The sequence below is a fragment of the Oncorhynchus tshawytscha genome, unplaced genomic scaffold, assembly GCF_018296145.1.
Source record: "Oncorhynchus tshawytscha isolate Ot180627B unplaced genomic scaffold, Otsh_v2.0 Un_contig_4732_pilon_pilon, whole genome shotgun sequence".
Lineage (NCBI taxonomy): Eukaryota > Metazoa > Chordata > Actinopteri > Salmoniformes > Salmonidae > Oncorhynchus > Oncorhynchus tshawytscha.
The window spans coordinates 41187-63483 of NW_024608602.1; the positions used below are offsets into that span (position 1 = coordinate 41187).

The 22297-nt window shown below is 46.0% G+C and overlaps 2 protein-coding genes across 2 annotated transcripts; both read right to left on the reverse strand.

Moving 5' to 3' along the window:
• Window positions 1-6227: 6227 nt before the first annotated feature.
• On the reverse strand, window positions 6228-17881 carry LOC121843658 (coilin-like). The gene is made up of 6 exons (XM_042313419.1): window positions 17769-17881; window positions 17455-17544; window positions 12384-12431; window positions 11883-11952; window positions 7765-7852; window positions 6228-6352 (listed from the first exon to the last, which is right to left on the reverse strand). Exons 2-6 carry the CDS (start codon window positions 17503-17505, stop codon window positions 6349-6351), a joined length of 261 nt encoding a protein of 86 aa, XP_042169353.1. The 5' UTR covers window positions 17506-17544; window positions 17769-17881; the 3' UTR covers window positions 6228-6348.
• A 112-nt stretch (window positions 17882-17993) lies between these two features.
• LOC121843657 (coilin-like) lies at window positions 17994-20617 on the reverse strand. Its single transcript, XM_042313418.1, has 3 exons — window positions 20419-20617; window positions 19591-19932; window positions 17994-19201 (listed from the first exon to the last, which is right to left on the reverse strand). Exons 2-3 carry the CDS (start codon window positions 19839-19841, stop codon window positions 18094-18096), a joined length of 1359 nt encoding a protein of 452 aa, XP_042169352.1. The 5' UTR covers window positions 19842-19932; window positions 20419-20617; the 3' UTR covers window positions 17994-18093.
• Between the last annotated feature and the right edge of the window lie 1680 nt (window positions 20618-22297).

Here is a 22297-nt window from a genome sequence, read left to right on the forward strand (position 1 = left end):
ACTGAGCTGCCTCTATAAGGTATATTACTGTGTTGAGTAGTGTGCTGATGCACTGAGCTGCCTCTATAAGGTATATTACTGTGTTGAGTCGTGTGCTGATGCACTGAGCTGCCTCTATAAGGTATATTACTGTGTTGAGTCGTGATGCACTGAGCTGCCTCTATAAGGTATATTACTGTGTTGAGTCGTGTGCTGATGCACTGAGCTGCCTCTATAAGGTATATTACTGTGTTGAGTAGTGTGCTGATGCACTGAGCTGCCTCTATAAGGTATATTACTGTGATGAGTCGTGTGTAGACATCACACATAGGCCCTCTACACAGAGAGAAATGTTAGGCCTACTGATCTTGGCATCTGGGACGGGACGAAAAACATTGGATGTGTGTTTACCCTGCGTTAAATGTTCCTCGTTAGCATCAAGACTACACAAACCCATTAGCCTAACAGCTGGAGTTATCAGAACCTGGAGATTGGATCTGAGATTTATTGTATGTGACTTTCAGGAGACGACAGACAGACAGACAGACAGACATAAAGATAGATACAAGCAGACAGACAGAGAGAGAGGGAGAGAGAGAGTGAGAGAGAGAGAGAGAGAGAAAGAAGTGAAAGAGAGAGAGAGAGAGAAAGACAGATTTACATACACCAGACAGTTTATTAGGTACATCCCCCCCCGTTCATGAAAATGGATCGCTCCTTCAGACAGTGATTCACGTGGCCGTGCTGTATAAAGAAGGCAGACAGGCATCAAGGCATTCAGTTACTGTCCTATTGAACGTTAGAATGGGCAAAACCAGTGACCTAAGCGACTCAGTATCTCAGAAACGTCTGCCCTCCTGGGCTTTTCACGCACGACAGTGTCTAGAGTTTATCCAGAATGGAGCGACAAACACAAAACATCCCGTCAGCAGCAGACCTGTGGGAGAAAACAGCTCGGTGATGAGAGAAGACGAAGGAGAACGGTAAGAACGGTGCGAGCTGACAGACGGACCACAAACAGCGAAACAACAGAGAGCTGTACAACAGTGGTGTGCAGAACGGACATCTCATCCATCTCTGTCACGGATGGGCTGTTGCAGCAGACGACCACACCGGGTTCCCCTCCCATCAGCTACAAACAGGAAGAAGCAGCTCCAGGGGAGGTGCGATCACCAAAACATTTGAGGAGTGGGGAAAACATCGACTGGTCCGACGAATCCCGGTTCAGGATTTGGTATAAAGCAGCACGAGTTAACGGACATTTCAGTTGATTTGATTTGGATATTTTAGTCCCCATTTGGACTAATCTTCCAAGAGTCCTTAAACAAGAGTCCTTAAACAAGAGTCCTTAAACAAGAGTCCTGAAACAAGAGTCCTGAAACAAGAGTCCTTAAACAACAGTCCTGAAACAAGAGTCCTTAAACAAGAGTACTTATTTCACCTTTATTTAACCAGGTAGGCTAGTTGAGAACAAATTCTCATTTACAACTGCGACCTGGCCAAGATAAAGCAGTTTGACACATACAACAACACAGAGTTACACATGGAATAAACAAAACATAGACAATATTACAGTAGAACAAAAGAAAACAAAAAGTCTATATACAGTGAGTGCAAATGAGGTAAGTTAAGGAACAAGAGTCCTTAAGTTGAATGCATTCCGTTGTGCCACTGACTAGGTATCCCGTTTCCCTGTCCATCCTGCCTGGTACAGGCTGGCGGTAGTGTAAAGGTGTGGGGAATGTTTTCCTGGCACACGTTTGGTCCCTTGACACCAATTGAGAAACAAACATTTCCAACACCTTGTAGAATCCATGGCCCCTGAAGGATTCAGGCTGTTTCTCGGAGGCACAGCGGTGTCAAGTTGTCTGGATGTCCTTTGGGTGGTGGACCATTCTTGATACACACAGGAAACTGTAGAGCGTGAAGAACACAGCAGCGTTGCCGTTTTTGACACCAATCGGTGCGCCGGCCATCTACTACCAAAGGCACTTAAATATTTAGTCTTGTCATTCCCTTTCTGAATGGCACACATACACAATCCATGCCCAATTGTCTTAAGGGTTAAACATCTGTATTTTAACCTGTCTCCTCCCGTTCATCTACACTCTTAGGAAAACAAATGCTATCTAGAACCTTAAAGGGTTTTTCAACTGTCCCCATAGGAGAACCCTTTGAAGAACCCTTTCTACCTGGAACAAAAAGGGTTCTCTTTTGGGGACAGCCGTAGAACCCTTTCTACCTGGAACAAAAAGGGTTCTCTTTTGAGGACAGCCGTAGAACCCTTTCTACCAGGAACAAAAAGGGTTCTCTTTTGGGGACAGCCGTAGAACCCTTTCTACCAGGAACAAAAAGGGTTCTCTTTTGGGGACAGCCGTAGAACCCTTTCTACCAGGAACAAAAAGGGTTCTCTTTTGGGGACAGCCGTAGAACCCTTTCTACCAGGAACAAAAAGGGTTCTCTTTTGGGGACAGCCGTAGAACCCTTTCTACCAGGAACAAAAAGGGTTCTCTTTTGGGGACAGCCGTAGAACCCTTTCTACCAGGAACAAAAAGGGTTATCTTTTGGGGACACGTAGAACCCTTTCTACCAGGAACAAAAAGGGTTATCTTTTGGGGACAGCCGTAGAACCCTTTCTACCAGGAACAAAAAGGGTTCTCTTTTGGGGACAGCCGTAGAACCCTTTCTACCAGGAACAAAAAGGGTTCTCTTTTGGGGACAGCCGTAGAACCCTTTCTACCAGGAACAAAAAGGGTTCTCTTTTGGGGACAGCCGTAGAACCCTTTCTACCAGGAACAAAAAGGGTTCTCTTTTGGGGACAGCCGTAGAACCCTTTTGGAACCCTTTTTTCTGATTGAAGAGGATTTAACAAGTGACATCAATAAGGGATCATAGATTTCACCTGGATTCACCTGGTCAGTCTGTCATGGAAAGACAGGTGTTCATAATGTTTTATACACTCAGATAGATAGATAGATAGATAGATAGATAGATAGATAGATAGATAGATAGATAGATAGATAGATAGATAGATAGATAGATAGATAGATATCTTGTCTCAGGAAGGAAAGATACACAGAGCATTTATCAGAAAAGCAGGGAACTGTAATTTAGTGATATCCTGCTGAGACAGACAGACAGAGACAGGTCGTTTACTAGGCTGCACCCCAGCTGCCTGTCTTCCTGCCTGCCTGTCTGTCTGTCTTCCTGCACTGACTGTATGTCTTCCTGCCCTGCCTGTCTTCCTGCCCTGCCTGCCTGTCTCTCCTCCTGCCCTTGTCTGTCTGTCTTCCTGCCCTGCCCTGCCTGCCTGTCTTCCTGCCTGTCTTCCTGCCCTGTCTGTCTGTCTGTCTTCCTACCCTGCCTGCCTGTCTTCCTGCCTATCTGTCTTCCTGCCCTGTCTGTCTGTCTTCCTGCCCTGCCTGCCTGTCTTCCTGCCTGTCTGTCTTCCTGCCCTGTCTGTCTTCCTGCCCTGTCTGTCTGTCTTCCTGCTTGTTTGTCTGTCTTCCTGCTCTGCCTGTATGTATGCCTGTCAGTCTGCCTGTCAGTCTGTCTTCCTGCCCTGTCTGTCTTCCTGCCCTGCCTGTCTATATGCCTGTCAGTCTGCCTGCCTGTCTTCCTGCCCTGCCTGTCTGTCTGTATATCTGTCAGTCAGTCTGTGTGTCTGTCTGTGTCTGCCTACCCTGTCTGTCTGTCTGTCTGCCTGTCTACCCCGCCTGTATGTCTGCCTGTCTGTCTGTCAGTCTGCCTGCCTGTCTGTCTGTCTGTATGCCGGTCTGTCTGTCTGCCTACCCTGCCTGTCTGTTATAAGGATATTGTAACAGGGTTAAATAAGCTTCAACATGACACTAAAACATGGCATTTCAATGTGTTTGTATTGATGTTGGTTGAATGTAAGCTTCTCAAGTCTATAAAGGTGTATCAGAAAACCTGTACAGTGACGAGTGAAACAGCAGACACCAATAGTTTTCCAAATCTATAATAATTGTTTTATTTCTAATTCATTATAGAGAAATGATAATGATTCATGTGAAATGAATGAGTGCATTGATAAAGAAGCCTAATGGCAACCTGGCAAATGTAACCACACTTATGCAGACACACACGATCTCCGGTACAATCGCAATATACATATAATATACATCTCCCCATTAGGTCTATCTGACTCACCATCCCCATTATGAAAGACCTATCGATGTCTGAATATCCTGGAGGAATTTGCCTACCTGTGGTTGGCGCGCGTACAGATGTGTTGACGTCAATGAGAACGTATCGTTCTATTTAAACCGTGTCAACTAAATGATCCTTTCAGACAGATTTGATTTTTTTACACCAAATCGTATAATCCATCAGAAAATAAATCCAACGGTCACCTCGAGATCACATTCGGTTCTGGCTGGCAACCTGTTTGTCTCAGTGTCATATCGACGTTGGCGAGGAATACATTTATAATAAACTAACGTACACACACACACACACACACACACACACACGGCCTAATACATGTTGTGATGATCATATTTCAAAACAATTGCACAGACAGGAGCTTCCTTCGATCAAATATCCTCCAAATTCTCATTCATCATCATCATCATCCGTGGATGTCGTCAACCGACAGCTGGAGACTTACCTCATCTCTGTCCCCCTGCCCGAACTGAAGCCCTAAATCCACAAAATGTTCGACCCGAATATAACCATCAGCATCCTCATCACACACGTCGAAAACCTCCTTGAGCTTTTTCAGGAACCCTAGAAGCTGTTCTTGGTCGGGGAAGACGTTTCCTTCCATCTTAAGAGGTCGGTTTGTCAGATAACGTCGTTATTGAACGGACTTTGTTTGAATTGGTTCTGTATTCGCCATCATTCCGGTTGCTGTTCTCCGCTGGTGCCGTTGCTGACTGGCTCGGTTGGTGCTGTGACATCAGCAGCATCCCGTTACCGAATGGGAAGGACCACTGATCGACGCGCGGTGGGTAGAGACGATAAATGGCTACGATTCACGATCATGAAGGAAAAAAAAATCGATTTACGTAAACATCTGCCCATGAGCGTGTTTTTAAAGTGTCAGGGCAGGTGTTTTTATGTTATGATACTGAGAAAGATACAATTTTATGTTATTGTGACACCATCTAGCTCCTTGATTGTTTTCCAACCATAGGACTATTGAACAGAAAAGTGGAAGTTAATCATTACTGTAAATCAACGTGAAATAAATTGTGATATTTAAAATTAAAAAACATAACTAAATATGACACACGTTTTCCAATCGCCAGAACTAAATATGACGTTTTCCAATCGCCAGAACTAAACATGACACACGTTTTCCAATCGCCAATGTATGTATTGTCCTTGTACACGCCCCAGCTCCGTGGTTACCCTGAATAGCTACTTTACGTTCCATTAAATTGTCCTGACCTCTGGTGTGGATGCTATTCTTGATAACTACCGGAACTATGGCATAGTTTAAGAAACGCCAACTATCCAGTCATAGAATATCAAACTTTATTATCTTACAAACAAGTTTTAAAATAAATTCAAGATGGGACATTCACAGTTATATCAATGTAAAAAAAAAAAAAAAAAGAAAGAAAAGAGACCAAAAATAAAATAACATTTGAAGGTACTTATGCAACCTACCCTGTACCCTCCCTTCCACAATACAACATTACAAGGTGTTTAAGTGGGTCATTAAAATGGTGCTCAGCACACCCAGAACTAAAACTAATCAATAGCTTTAATCCAGACTTTGATTAGCTGAATCCAAGGTTCTGGTCAATTTCATTTGAACTCTTATCTACTGAGGAAATAAACTGAAACGCAAAACTATTGAATTTAACAAATCTCCATTAAAAAAAACATCCTGAATTAGTAGAGTCGACCACATGTTGACAGTAAGGCTGGGATAAGGGGTTTAGTAAGGTAAAATAGCTACCAGTATATAGCTCTTCATCAGAGAGACTGTAGAGTCAACCACATGTTGACAGGCTGGTTTCCCAGACCCAGATTAAGGCTCTACTCCTGAACTAAACAAAATCATAGTCAATGGAACATCTCCAGCTTAATCTGGGTCCAGGGTAAACTGTCTATGGAGGTGTCAGAACAAGCCCCAGTCCGTCCAACCAGAAACGGACTGGCCATGGGGCAGATCTGGCAAATGCCAAATTTGGGCTGGTCCATTTTTAACCCAGTCTAAATTGGGGTTGTGTGCTGAATTATTATAATTTGGCCAATACTGGAGAACTCGAGTGGGGGAAATGGGCCAGTGTTATAGAAATGCCTGGGCCAAGTCGACCAAGAACGTCCATCTTGTTCCTCAGCTCAAATTCCCAACAACTAGCCTGGGTTCCAGCAGTGAGTCCCAACGTTCAGTCACCTGCAGAGAGAGAGAGACAGAGAGACACAGAGAGAGAGAGAGAGAGAGAGAGACAGACAGAGAGAGACAGAGACACAGAGAGAGAGACACAGAGAGAGAGAGACAAAGAGACACAGAGAGAGACAGAGAGACAGAGAGAGAGACACAGAGAGAGAGAGAGACAGAGAGACAGAGAGACACAGAGAGAGAGAGAGAGAGACACAGAGAGAGAGACACAGAGACACAGAGAGAGAGACACTGAAATGGGATTCTATTCAATTCTATGGGAGTGACATCACAAACACATCCCCATGGTAAAAACCACAACATTCCAAATTCTGCACATACAGCTGTTTTATTGGAACATATTTAACCCCCATTATGCCTGGTTTAAAGTATCCCAACAGGTTTCTCTTTCAACTAAACGATTATAAGGGACATTCATTGGACAATGAACAGCTTCCCTCAACATGTGGGTGATGGGGTTAAAATGCAGTCAGGGACAATAGAGAGGGGGTCAAGCTCATCCATACAGTGTCACACAGCCAGTACAGTGTGAGAAGAGGCCTGCTTAGTGAAGAGAGGATGGTCAATGGAACCAAAACAACATTCAAAAAGGTTAAGCCCCCCAGAGTGTTCCGCCGCCCCCCCACCAGTGTTAAGCCGCCCCCCACAGAGTGTTCCGCCCCCCACAGAGTGTTAAGCCGCCCCCCAGTGTTAAGCCGCTCCCCCAGTGTTAAGCCGCTCCGCCCCCCACAGAGTGTTAAGCCGCCCCCCACAGAGTGTTAAGCCGCCCCCCACAGAGTGTTAAGCCGCCCCCACAGAGTGTTAAGCCGCCCCCACAGAGTGTTCAGCCGCCCCCCACAGAGTGTTCAGCCGCCCCCCACAGAGTGTTAAGCCGCCCCCACAGAGTGTTAAGCCGCCCCCACAGAGTGTTAAGCCGCCACCCCCACAGAGTGTTAAGCCGCCACCCCCCACAGAGTGTTAAGCCCCCCACAGAGTGTTAAGCCCCCCACAGAGTGTGAAATAACACTGTACAGTAACAGTATTTTATGTCTTACCCAGGAGCCCCGGGACACAGCGTACTCCACACTGATTCTATTGGTTTTATTCATGTATATATAAACGTACAGTAACAGTATTTTATGTCTTACCCAGGAGCCCCGGGACACAGCGTACTCCACACTGATTCTATTGGTTTTATTCATGTATATATAAACGTACAGTAACAGTATTTTATGTCTTACCCTGGAGCCCCGGGACACAGCGTACTCCACACTGATTCTATTGGTTTTATTCATGTATATATAAACGTACAGTAACAGTATTTTATGTCTTACCCTGGAGCCCCGGGACACAGCGTACTCCACACTGATTCTATTGGTTTTATTCATGTATATATAAACGTACAGTAACAGTATTTTATGTCTTACCCTGGAGCCCCGGGACACAGCGTACTCCACACTCTCGGATCCGTCCGCGTTCTGATACACCAGGTCAAACTTCCCGGCTCCACGGGCGCTGAGGGGCAGACAGACATATTAAGGTTGGGCCATCTTGGTCAGGTCCAATGACAGGTAGTGCCAGGTGAGGGGCAGACAATGACAGGTAGTGCCAGGTGCCTTCAGATGGCTGAGGGAAACATCGTCCGAGTCCCGATTCTCCACCTTTCTCCCAAAGTTACGCACTGGAACACTTCTCATCATGGATTTAACAGTGGAAGCTCACGCCAGCCAATCATTACATCAATCCAATGACAGGAAGTTGTACCAGTGCACTCTGGGAGACGGGTGGAGTATCGCCATTTAACAGTTACTTCCTTCATTTTCCCCCCCATTCATTTAAACTGTTAAGTGAGGGATCTTCATCCTACCTTGATAAGCAGAGAGCAGTCATCCGTTTGGCCTTACCTTGATAAGCAGAGAGCAGTCATCCGTTTGGCCTTACCTTGATAAGCAGAGAGCAGTCATCCGTTTGGCCTTACCTTGATAAGCAGAGAGCAGTCATCCGTTTGGCCTTACCTTGATAAGCAGAGAGCAGTCATCCGTTTGGCCTTACCTTGATAAGCAGAGAGCAGGTCATCCGTTTGGCCTTACCTTGATAAGCAGAGAGCAGTCATCCGTTTGGCCTTACCTTGATAAGCAGAGAGCAGTCATCCGTTTGGCCTTACCTTGATAAGCAGAGAGCAGTCATCCGTTTGGCCTTACCTTGATAAGCAGAGAGCAGTCATCCGTTTGGCCTTACCTTGATAAGCAGAGAGCAGTCATCCGTTTGGCCTTACCTTGATAAGCAGAGAGCAGTCATCCGTTTGGCCTTACCTTGATAAGCAGAGAGCAGTCATCCGTTTGGCCTTACCTTGATAAGCAGAGAGCAGTCATCCGTTTGGCCTTACCTTGATAAGCAGAGAGCAGTCATCCGTTTGGCCTTACCTTGATAAGCAGAGAGCAGTCATCCGTTTGCCTTACCTTGATCAGCAGAGAGCAGTCATCCGTTTGGCCTTACCTTGATAAGCAGAGAGCAGTCATCCGTTTGGCCTTACCTTGATAAGCAGAGAGCAGTCATCCGTTTGGCCTTACCTTGATAAGCAGAGAGCAGTCATCCGTTTGGCCTTACCTTGATAAGCAGAGAGCAGTCATCCGTTTGGCCTTACCTTGATAAGCAGAGAGCAGTCATCCGTTTGGCCTTACCTTGATAAGCAGAGAGCAGTCATCCGTTTGGCCTTACCTTGATAAGCAGAGAGCAGTCATCCGTTTGGCCTTACCTTGATAAGCAGAAAGAGCAGTCATCCGTTTGGCCTTACCTTGATAAGCAGAGAGCAGTCATCCGTTTGGCCTTACCTTGATAAGCAGGGAGCAGTCATCCGTTTGGCCTTACCTTGATAAGCAGGGAGCAGTCATCCGTTTGGCCTTACCTTGATAAGCAGGGAGCAGTCATCCGTTTGGCCTTACCTTGATAAGCAGGGAGCAGTCATCCGTTTGGCCTTACCTTGATAAGCAGAGAGCAGTCATCCGTTTGGCCTTACCTTGATAAGCAGAGAGCAGTCATCCGTTTGGCCTTACCTTGATAAGCAGAGAGCAGTCATCCGTTTGGCCTTACCTTGATAAGCAGAGAGCAGTCATCCGTTTGGCCTTACCTTGATAAGCAGAGAGCAGTCATCCGTTTGGCCTTACCTTGATAAGCAGAGAGCAGTCATCCGTTTGGCCTTACCTTGATAAGCAGAGAGCAGTCATCCGTTTGGCCTTACCTTGATAAGCAGAGAGCAGTCATCCGTTTGGCCTTACCTTGATAAGCAGAGAGCAGTCATCCGTTTGGCCTTACCTTGATAAGCAGAGAGCAGTCATCCGTTTGGCCTTACCTTGATAAGCAGAGAGCAGTCATCCGTTTGGCCTTACCTTGATAAGCAGAGAGCAGTCATCCGTTTGGCCTTACCTTGATAAGCAGAGAGCAGTCATCCGTTTGGCCTTACCTTGATAAGCAGAGAGCAGTCATCCGTTTGGCCTTACCTTGATAAGCAGAGAGCAGTCATCCGTTTGGCCTTACCTTGATAAGCAGAGAGCAGTCATCCGTTTGGCCTTACCTTGATAAGCAGAGAGCAGTCATCCGTTTGGCCTTACCTTGATAAGCAGAGAGCAGTCATCCGTTTGGCCTTACCTTGATAAGCAGAGAGCAGTCATCCGTTTGGCCTTACCTTGATAAGCAGAGAGCAGTCATCCGTTTGGCCTTACCTTGATAAGCAGAGAGCAGTCATCCGTTTGGCCTTACCTTGATAAGCAGAGAGCAGTCATCCGTTTGGCCTTACCTTGATCAGCAGAGAGCAGTCATCCGTTTGGCCTTACCTTGATCAGCAGAGAGCAGTCATCCGTTTGGCCTTACCTCCTCAAGTTGATAAGCAGAGAGCAGTCATCCGTTTGGCCTTACCTTGATAAGCAGAGAGCAGTCATCCGTTTGGCCTTACCTTGATAAGCAGAGAGCAGTCATCCGTTTGGCCTTACCTTGATAAGCAGAGAGCAGTCATCCGTTTGGCCTTACCTTGATAAGCAGAGAGCAGTCATCCGTTTGGCCTTACCTTGATAAGCAGAGAGCAGTCATCCGTTTGGCCTTACCTTGATAAGCAGAGAGCAGTCATCCGTTTGGCCTTACCTTGATAAGCAGAGAGCAGTCATCCGTTTGGCCTTACCTTGATCAGCAGAGAGCAGTCATCCGTTTGGCCTTACCTTGATAAGCAGAGAGCAGTCATCCGTTTGGCCTTACCTTGATAAGCAGAGAGCAGTCATCCGTTTGGCCTTACCTTGATAAGCAGAGAGCAGTCATCCGTTTGGCCTTACCTTGATAAGCAGAGAGCAGTCATCCGTTTGGCCTTACCTTGATAAGCAGAGAGCAGGTCAACATCCGTTTGGCCTTACCTTGATAAGCAGAGAGCAGGTCATCCGTTTGGCCTTACCTTGATAAGCAGAGAGCAGGTCATCCGTTTGGCCTTACCTTGATAAGCAGAGAGCAGGTCATCCGTTTGGCCTTACCTTGATAAGCGGGAGCAGTCATCCGTTTGGCCTTACCTTGATAAGCAGAGAGCAGGTCATCCGTTTGGCCTTACCTTGATAAGCAGGGAGCAGTCATCCGTTTGGCCTTACCTTGATAAAGGGAGCAGTCATCCGTTTGGCCTGTCCTTGATAAGCAGGGAGCAGTCATCCGTTTGGCCTGTCCTTGATAAGCAGGGAGCAGTCATCCGTTTGGCCTTACCTTGATAAGCAGAGAGCAGTCATCCGTTTGGCCTTACCTTGATAAGCAGAGAGCAGTCATCCGTTTGGCCTTACCTTGATAAGCAGAGAGCAGTCATCCGTTTGGCCTTACCTTGATAAGCAGAGAGCAGTCATCCGTTTGGCCTTACCTTGATAAGCAGAGAGCAGTCATCCGTTTGGCCTTACCTTGATAAGCAGAGAGCAGTCATCCGTTTGGCCTTACCTTGATAAGCAGAGAGCAGTCATCCGTTTGGCCTTACCTTGATAAGCAGAGAGCAGTCATCCGTTTGGCCTTACCTTGATAAGCAGAGAGCAGTCATCCGTTTGGCCTTACCTTGATAAGCAGAGAGCAGTCATCCGTTTGGCCTTACCTTGATAAGCAGAGAGCAGTCATCCGTTTGGCCTACCTTGATAAGCAGAGAGCAGTCATCCGTTTGGCCTTACCTTGATAAGCAGAGAGCAGTCATCCGTTTGGCCTTACCTTGATAAGACAGAGAGCAGTCATCCGTTTGGCCTTACCTTGATAAGCAGAGAGCAGTCATCCGTTTGGCCTTACCTTGATAAGCAGAGAGCAGTCATCCGTTTGGCCTTACCTTGATAAGCAGAGAGCAGTCATCCGTTTGGCCTTACCTTGATAAGCAGAGAGCAGTCATCCGTTTGGCCTTACCTTGATAAGCAGAGAGCAGTCATCCGTTTGGCCTTACCTTGATAAGCAGAGAGCAGTCATCCGTTTGGCCTTACCTTGATAAGCAGAGAGCAGTCATCCGTTTGGCCTTACCTTGATAAGCAGAGAGCAGTCATCCGTTTGGCCTTACCTTGATAAGCAGAGAGCAGTTCGAGCTCAATCTGTTTGGTGCTGTGGTCGAAATGAATGATTTTCCCCTCCTGATAGACACAGTGAGAAAGAACAGTACCCAAATTAAACCGATTATATTTTTAAATATGTAGCATATAAACATTTCTTACCACATGTATTTAGTCTTAGTTCAGGACATAACTTAAGAAGAAAGTGCTGTCCACCTACGGTTAGAGAAAACAGTTCCTAACCGTGTCCACACAGCTGTTTCTCCTCATGTTATACCAGACAGAGAGAGAAAACAGTTCCTAACCGTGTCCACACAGCTGTTTCTCCTCATGTTATACCAGACAGAGAGAGAAAACAGTTCCTAACCGTGTCCACACAGCTCTGTCTCCTCAAGTTATACGAGACAGAGAGAGAAAACAGTTCCTAACCGTGTTCACACAGCTGTTTCTCCTCAAGTTATACCAGACACAGAGAGAGAAAACAGTGAGTCATTCAACTATTTTTTACTTACTTTATACTCAGACACCTCTGGTGTGTAGTTCTCTGTCAGCTCCAGCAGCTGTGAACACACGCACACACACACACGACAGAGTGATAATGAGTTACATGGAGGTGTGTAGCACCTTAGCAACACACAACTCTACAGTCATCTCTCACTGTTCTTCTATGTTAATTAGAGGTTTTATTCACGTGGAAAACAGAGGGACTCACAGTGGCAATAAAAGGATGTGAACCCTTTGGAATGACCTGGACTTCTGCATAAATTAGTCATCAACATTTAACCTGATCTTCATCTAAGTCACAACAATAGACAAAACACAGTGTGCTTAAACTAATAACACACAAATGATTGTATTTTTCTTGTCTATATTGAATACATCATTTAAACATCCATAATGTAGGTTGGAAAAAGTATGTGAACACTGAGGCTACTGACTTCTCCAAAAGATAATTGGAGTCAGGAGTCAGTTAACATGGAGTCCAATCAATGAGACGAGATTGGAGATGTTGGTTAGAGCTGCCCAGCCTTTTAAAAAAACTCACAAAATTTGAGTTTGCTATTCACAAGAAGCATTGCCTGATGTGACCCATGCCTCGAACAAAAGAGATCAGAAGACCTAAGATTAAGAATGATTGATTTGCATAAAGCTGGAAAGGGTTAAAGTATCTCTAAAAGCCTTGATGTTCATCAGTCCACGGTCAGACAAATGGTCTATAAATGGAGAAAGTTCAGCACTGTTGCTACTCTCCCTAGGAGTGGCCGTCCTGCAAAGATGACTGGAAGAGCACAGAGCAGAATGCTCAATGAGGTTAAGAAGAATCCTAGAGTGTCAGCTAAAGACTTACAGAAATCTCTGGAACATGATAACATCTCTGTTGACGAGTCTACGATACGTAAAACACTAAACAAGAATGGTGTTCATGGGAGGACACCACGGAAGAAGCCACTGCTGCACGTCTGAAGTTCGCAAAAGAGCACCTAGATGTTCCACAGCTCTACTGGCAAAATATTCTGTGGACAGATGAAACTAAAGTTGAGTTGTTTGGAAGGAACAGACATCACTATGTGTGGAGAAAAAAAGCCCAGCACACCAACATCAAAACCTCATCCCAACTGTAAAGTATAGTGGAGGGAGCATCAAGGTTTGGGGCTGCATTGCTGCCTCAGGGCCTGGACAGTTTGCTATCGTCGGCAGAAAAATGAATTCCCAATTTATCAAGACATTTTGCAGGAGAATGTAAGGCTATCTGTACGCCAATTGAAGTTCAACAGAAGTTGGGTGATGAAACAGGACAACGACCCAAAACACAGAAGTAAAATCAACAACAGAATGGCTTCAACAGAAGAAAATACGCCTTCCGGGGTGGCCCAGTCAAGAGTCCTGACCTTCCGGAGTGGCCCAGTCAAGAGTCCTGACCTTCCGGAGTGGCCCAGTCAAGAGTCCTGACCTTCCGGAGTGGCCCAGTCAAGAGTCCTGACCTTCCGGAGTGGCCCAGTCAAGAGTCCTGACCTTCCGGAGTGGCCCAGTCAAGAGTCCTGACCTTCCGGAGTGGCCCAGTCAAGAGTCCTGACCTTCCGGAGTGGCCCAGTCAAGAGTCCTGACCTTCCGGAGTGGCCCAGTCAAGAGTCCTGACCTTCCGGAGTGGCCCAGTCAAGAGTCCTGACCTTCCGGAGTGGCCCAGTCAAGAGTCCTGACCTTCCGGAGTGGCCCAGTCAAGAGTCCTGACCTTCCGGAGTGGCCCAGTCAAGAGTCCTGACCTTCCGGAGTGGCCCAGTCAAGAGTCCTGACCTTCCGGAGTGGCCCAGTCAAGAGTCCTGACCTTCCGGAGTGGCCCAGTCAAGAGTCCTGACCTTCCGGAGTGGCCCAGTCAAGAGTCCTGACCTTCTGGAGTGGCCCAGTCAAGAGTCCTGACCTTCTAGAGTGGCCCAGTCAAGAGTCCTGACCTTCTGGAGTGGCCCGGTCAAGAGTCCTGACCTTCTGGAGTGGCCCAGTCAAGAGTCCTGACCTTCTAGAGTGGCCCAGTCAAGAGTCCTGACCTCAACCCGATTTGAGATGCTGTGGCATGACCTCGAGAGAGTGGTTTACACCAGACATCCCTTGAACATTGCTGAACTGAAGCGGTTTTGTAAAGAGGAATGGTCCAAAATTCCTCCTGACCGTTGTACAGGTCTGATCTACAACTACAGGAAACATTTGGTTGAGGTTATTGCTGCCAAAGGAGGGTCAACCAGTTATTAAATCCAAGGCTTCACATACTTTTTCAATGTGGGTTCAATAAAGACATAAAACCCTAGAATTGTTGTGTTATTAGTTTTAAGCAGCAGACCGTCTCTTGTTGTGTTATTAGTTTTAAGCAGCAGACCGTCTCTTGTTGTGTTATTAGTTTTAAGCAGCAGACCGTCTCTTGTTGTGTTATTAGTTTTAAGCAGCAGACCGTCTCTTGTTGTGTTATTAGTTTTAAGCAGCAGACCGTCTATTGTTGTGTTATTAGTTTTAAGCAGCAGACCGTCTATTGTTGTGTTATTAGTTTTAAGCAGCAGACCGTCTATTGTTGCGTTATTAGTTTTAAGCAGCAGACCGTCTCTTGTTGCGTTATTAGTTTTAAGCAGCAGACCGTCTCTTGTTGCGTTATTAGTTTTAAGCAGCAGACCGTCTATTGTTGTTATTAGTTTTAAGCAGCAGACTGTCTATTGTTGCATTATTAGTTTTAAGCAGCAGACCGTCTATTGTTGTGTTATTAGTTTTAAGCAGCAGACCGTCTATTGTTGTGTTATTAGTTTTAAGCAGCAGACCGTCTATTGTTGTGTTATTAGTTTTAAGCAGCAGACCGTCTATTGTTGTGTTATTAGTTTTAAGCAGCAGACCGTCTATTGTTGTGTTATTAGTTTTAAGCAGCAGACCGTCTATTGTTGTGTTATTAGTTTTAAGCAGCAGACCGTCTATTGTTGTGTTATTAGTTTTAAGCAGCAGACCGTCTATTGTTGTGTTATTAGTTTTAAGCAGCAGACCGTCTATTGTTGTGTTATTAGTTTTAAGCAGCAGACCGTCTATTGTTGTGTTATTAGTTTTAAGCAGCAGACCGTCTATTGTTGTGTTATTAGTTTTAAGCAGCAGACCGTCTATTGTTGTGTTATTAGTTTTAAGCAGCAGACCGTCTATTGTTGTGTTATTAGTTTTAAGCAGCAGACCGTCTATTGTTGTGTTATTAGTTTTAAGCAGCATACCATCTATTGTTGTGTTATTAGTTTTAAGCAGCAGACCGTCTATTGTTGTGTTATTAGTTTTAAGCAGCAGACCGTCTATTGTTGTGTTATTAGTTTTAAGCAGCAGACTGTCTATTGTTGTGTTATTAGTTTTAAGCAGCATACCATCTATTGTTGTGTTATTAGTTTTAAGCAGCAGACCGTCTATTGTTGTGTTATTAGTTTTAAGCAGCAGACCGTCTATTGTTGTGTTATTAGTTTTAAGCAGCAGACCGTCTATTGTTGTGTTATTAGTTTTAAGCAGCAGACCGTCTATTGTTGTGTTATTAGTTTTAAGCAGCAGACCGTCTATTGTTGTGTTATTAGTTTTAAGCAGCAGACCGTCTATTGTTGTGTTATTAGTTTTAAGCAGCAGACTGTCTATTGTTGTGTTATTAGTTTTAAGCAGCATACCATCTATTGTTGTGTTATTAGTTTTAAGCAGCAGACCGTCTATTGTTGTGTTATTAGTTTTAAGCAGCAGACCGTCTATTGTTGTGTTATTAGTTTTAAGCAGCAGACTGTCTATTGTTGTGACTTAGGTGAAGATCAGATAAAATGTGATGATGAATGAATGCAGAAATCCAGGTAATTCCAAAGGCTTCACATACTTTCTCTTGCCATTGTACATCAGCAGCATCTTTAACTCTTTCCCTCCTCGTCCATGGAGAGTCGACTGAATTAGTACAGCTAGGAGTTTCCTGGTCACATGACCTGAACAGGAAGAAGGCTCCAGTGTCTGAATGGAGTGACGCTATACACTAACTATGGTCTTCTTTCTACTAGTACACTAAGGCCCTTCCAGTTGAACCACTGGGAAACAGTGTTACTGAGTGGACCACCCTGGTTAAATAAAGACACATGACCTGAGTGAAGGTAAAACGCATTGCTTCCATTTGAACCCAGTGTATCAGACTGAGCTGTGTGGTGAGTACGGAACCGCCAGCAGGTCTATAAGAGGTGGGTTACCTCGTCGGTCGGTCTATAAGAGGTGGGTTACCTCGACGGTCGGTCTATAAGAGGTGGGTTACCTCGACGGTCGGTCTATAAGAGGTGGGTTACCTCGACGGTCGGTCTATAAGAGGTGGGTTACCTCGTCGGTCAGTCTATAAGAGGTGGGTTACCTCGTCGGTCGGTCTATAAGAGGTGGGTTACCTCGTCGGTCGGTCTATAAGAGGTGGGTTACCTCGAAGGTCTATAAGAGGTGGGTTACCTCGGTCTATAAGAGGTGGGTTACCTCGAAGGTCTATAAGAGGTGGGTTACCTCGGTCTATAAGAGGTGGGTTACCTCGAAGGTCTATAAGAGGTGGGTTACCTCGGTCGGTCTATAAGAGGTGGGTTACCTCGAAGGTCTATAAGAGGTGGGTTACCTCGGTCTATAAGAGGTGGGTTACCTCGAAGGTCTATAAGAGGTGGGTTACCTCGGTCTATAAGAGGTGGGTTACCTCGAAGGTCTATAAGAGGTGGGTTACCTCGAAGGTCTATAAGAGGTGGGTTACCTCGAAGGTCTATAAGAGGTGGGTTACCTCGACGGTCTATAAGAGGTGGGTTACCTCGACGGTCTATAAGAGGTGGGTTACCTCGAAGGTCTATAAGAGGTGGGTTACCTCGGTCTATAAGAGGTGGGTTACCTCGGTCTATAAGAGGTGGGTTACCTCGGTCTATAAGAGGTGGGTTACCTCGACGGTCTATAAGAGGTGGGTTACCTCGACGGTCTATAAGAGGTGGGTTACCTCGAAGGTCTATAAGAGGTGGGTTACCTCGAAGGTCTATAAGAGGTGGGTTACCTCGACGGTCTATAAGAGGTGGTTACCTCGGTCTATAAGCGGTGGGTTACCTTGAAGGCGATCTTCTGTCCGTCCTGAGGGGGAGCAGCTAGAAGGGGCATCTCACTGTAGTCCCTCTTGGGGACACTCTCTGATGGGTTCTACAACACACACACACCTATAAATGTCATACCTCCCACATCTTCGTTGCAGCAGCAACAGAAGTAGGTTACAGAATGCCACAGGGTCGGTGTCGAGTCCATTTAAATTCAGGAAGTAAACTGAAATGCCAATTCCAGTTCTGTGCTTTTCAATGAGAATTTAAAAATAAAGAAAAATCTAAATGACCAACCCTGGAATACCGTGTAGCAGTCAGTTGACTTACCTGGAACACCACAGAGCTGTTAATCAGGGAGTCCTTCTGGTACGATGGTGGCTGATGAGTCTGCTGTCGCTGTCCACCTTCATAGTTGAAATAAAACCCTGCATTATCTCCTCCCCCTCCTCTACCCCCACGAGAACCCCTATCCCACTCCCCACCTCTACCCCCACCACGAGGCGCCCTGTCCCAGTCCCCTCTAACCCCCTACCTCCACCACCCCAACTCTGGCCTCCATCCCCTCTACCCCTAATCCCTCTACCCCCACCTCTCTCCGCACCCCTAGGGCTTCCCCTGCCTCTCCAGGTGGGTTGTGCTGCCATAGCAGGGACTATCCCCATCCCCAGGCCAGGTTGTTTGATAACCAGCTGGATCTCCTCCTCACTACTACTACTACTACTACTACTACTAGAGCCTGGGCTCTCAGGCCTCCTGTGGGCCTTCTGCACTGCTGGGGTAGAGCCTGGTCCTGGAGCATTAGCTCTCTGGCCAGGGGATACAGAGGTCCTGGGACCTGAGGAAGGGAGGCTGGGCCTGGAGGGGTGGTTTTGTCTCTAGGACCAGCTCCGGAGCTGGTGGGTATGGTGGTAAGAGGAGTGGCAGCAGGTTTGGATAGGGGAGTTTGGTTTTTAACGGGAGGTTTGGATAGAGGAGTTTGGTTTTTAACGGGAGGTTTGCCTGTGGTGGCTTTGCTAGAGGCATCGTCACCCGATGAGTCTGAGGAGTCCGAATCAGATGAGGGAGGTGGGCGTGGTTTCTTAATGGGGACTCGGGGTTTAACTACAGGGGTGGCTTTAGATGTGACAGGGGGTGTAGAGCTAGCAGAGTGTGATTTGGGGGGTAGTTTCTGCATGGGGGTTTTACTGGGGGCCTCCTCCTCACTACTTTCACTGGAATCAGAAGAGTCGTCCGTTTCCCCATTCGGGGTCTTTGCTGTGGCTTTACCGTTAACAGATACAGCTGTGGCTGCTGGAGCCTTCTTGGTGTTTAGGTCCGCTTTGACTATGGTGGGAGAGGGTCCTGTAGACGAGGTGGGAGAGGGTCCTGTAGACGAGGTGGGAGAGGGTCCTGTGGACGAGGTGGGAGAGGGTCCTGTGGACGAGGTGGGAGAGGGTCCTGTGGACGAGGTGGGAGAGGGTCCTGTGGACGAGGTGGGAGAGGGTCCTGTGGACGAGGCAGTGGTTTTGGTCGCCACCTTATCTTTCTTTTTCTTCTTCTTCTGTTTCTGCTTGTCTTCTTTCCTCCTCTCTTCAACCGCAGCCGGGTTGGAATCGGCCTCCTGACTCTTCTTCTTCTTCTTCTTCTTCCTCCACTCTTCACTCACTCGGTTCTGGGTGGGCTCCTCCTCCTCCTCGGCATCTCTCCTCCTCTTCTTGGACTTCACAACAGATGTGTTCGACTGACTTCCATTGGAAAGGGTTAGGGTGTCCACCTTCACTCTGTCAATCAACACAACACGGAGGGTTGGAACGGTAGATATTCTCAAAGTACTAGGGGTGGTGTGTGTGAAAACATATTGGCCTAGGCTAAGACCAGGCTTGGAGTGCAACCCCTCTATTGTTTTGTTGCAAGCCGGTGTATCTAGCTACCTAGCTAGGCTGTATAACCAACCCAAATAAATTGAATGAACCAACCACGTGGGTTAGATCACAGACTGAAATCCTAATGAAAGTTACAGCGCCATTAGCTCTTGTCCAAAGCACTAGCGCAGGTCTACAGCTAAAGGTGGATCAGACTGGATAAAAACATGTCTGGCGGGTGTGTGTGTGTGTGGTGTGTGTGTGTGTGTGTGTGTGTGTGTGTGTGTGTGTGTGTGTGTGTGACGCACCTGATGCTGTCGTTATCTCGGACTACGTAGATGCTCTCTGTGTGCGGCAGGTAGCAGTCTTCAATGAACAGACTCAAAATGCTCCTGCGACTGAAGTCGAACTTTTCCCTGATCACGCTGGCTATGTCTGCTACCACCCGGCATTTGTTCAGATCCACGAGGACCCAGCACATGCGACAGTCGGATACCGAGGGCGGCGGGTAATCAAAATACAATCGCACCCGTATCACATTGGTGTTGGAGGCTGCCATTGTTGCTGTGTGGAAGGAAATCTATCTCACACGCCGTTCAGAAAACTAGTTGTCTGTCTTTTGAAGAGTTGACTCGTTCAGTTACTGCCACCTGTTGGCACGGAAGGGAATTAGCCAGCTAAATATTTCATTCAACTCTCCCTTATACCGGAAGCGCTAGCCGGTTCCCACTAGATAACACAGCCACAAAGTCCAGTGTACTCTAAAATCTTTGGTAGGGGTAGTTGAAAACGTAAAAAAACATAAGTCTGGTAAAGAGGCAGTCTTTTTCAAAACCCTTAACAAAAGAACAATTACATGTTTTATTAACAAATAGCCTAACAATTGATGAGCAGAACCTAGTAGTAGGCAACAGTAGGAACCATTTTGGTCAACAACAAAACATTCTCATTATGGACAGATCTACATACATTTAAAACGTCACACATAGCTGATGAGGTAGTGCATGTCAGTGTGTGTAAGTTGACTATAGAAGGTAAGACTAATGCTTCGAATAAAAACCAAAATCATGATGTAATGACAGGCAGCCTATGATAAACATATCGCTTGAAAAACTCAGTAGCAACTCCTCCAACACCTGATTTTATCCCGTCACGTTTTTCCACATTGAGGTACCATCTCCATTCAACTCCAAAATTCTGTTACACTTTTCTAGACTCTCTTCAGCGGACAGAGACCGCAAAGAAACCTGTACATTGTCGTGAAGATACATGTTTCACGAGCTGTGGTCCTTCCATAATTGTGCAACGCCATGCGTGTTGTTGTGATACACCAGAGTTTTTGGCGCTTTCAAGACAACTGGGAACTCAATACACACACACAAAAGAAGGCAAATAATGTCAGTGATCTTCAGGTCGGAAAGTCAGATCTCTAGCAAGATTCCTGAGTTTCCGACTTTGAATTCGGAGTTGGATGACCTTTCAAAACTATTTTCCCCAGTCGGAGCTCCCCCTTTTCCCGAGTTGTCTTGAATGCACCGAAGTCTGAGATTTCTGAGTTCCCAGTTGTTTTGAATGCAGCATTTCTACCGTCGTTCTTATTGTGCGCTAGCTCCCTACGTCATCACTACAAGCACCATTTGATTCACCAGATACTCTACATGCCCACGTTCTGATACACCAAGCACAGAGAGGGTCTGATCGAAAAGCCGATGGAAAGCTAAGTGCCCACCCAGCCGAGCTCAGCGAGGAGAACGAGAGAGAGCAGGGTTGTACACCAAAGTTACATAGCCGAATTCAACACGTACATTCCAAAATGCTGACAAATATTGACATATAAATCGATTACAAATTACATGACCCTCCACTGGACTAAATACAAGAAAATACTAAACCCTCCCCCATTTTCCTCCAGGTAACAATTGCTTAAATTTCGACCGCTACCTAACTAACTAGTTGCTTAGCTGGCTAGTTGCATTCTTATAGATTTGTAAAAGAAATCTGGTGATTCGACCAACTGTAATGTGAAGCTGCTGTTTTCCTTCCTCCTATTGGGTTGTTACAAAACTTGACTTCCCCATTTCAAAACAAACTCTCTGACTGGACGCACGTAGTAGCCGAATGTTTCACACGTTTTAAATATGCGATTCCCTTTCTTGCCAATAGGCGACAGCAGAGTATACTCAATCTTTGGTAGTAGTAGTTGTAAACACCAAGTGGCAGTATTTTCAACCAAGCATTTTCATAATGTACATCAGTGGTTCCCAACCTTTTGGTTACTGTACCACCAAGTCCATTTTACTCTGCCCAGAGTACCGGCTCATGCCCATTACTAGTAAGCCTATGGCCTCAGTCTTCTCAGGTACCCCCTGTGGATATGCCCATTACCCCCCGGGGGTTCTGGTACCGCTGGTTAGGAAACATGGATATACAAAAGACACGTAAACCTTCACAGAAGATGTATCAAACCATGGAAACCTTCACAGAAGATGTATCAAACCATGGAAACCTTCACAGAAGATGTATCAAACCATGGAAACCTTTACAGAAGATGTATCAAACCATGGAAACCTTCACAGAAGATGTATCAAACCATGGAAACCTTCACAGAAGATGTATCAAACCATGGAAACCTTCACAGAAGATGTATCAAACCATGGAAACCTAACAGAGTAGACAACAAAGTAGAAGCAATTTTGGTCAACTAAAAATTCCTCCTTAAAATATACCAACAATTATAAACTGGGTGGTTCCAGCCCTGAATGCTGATTGGCTGACAGTCGTGGTACATGAGACCATATACAGTGCCTTGCGAAAGTATTCGGCCCCCTTGAACTTTGCGACCTTTTGAAACATTTCAGGCTTCAAACATAAAGATATAAAACTGTATTTTTTTGTGAAGAATCAACAACAAGTGGGACACAATCATGAAGTGAAACAACATTTATTGGATATTTCAAACTTTTTTAACAAATCAAAAACTGAAAAATTGGGCGTGCAAAATTATTCAGCCCCTTT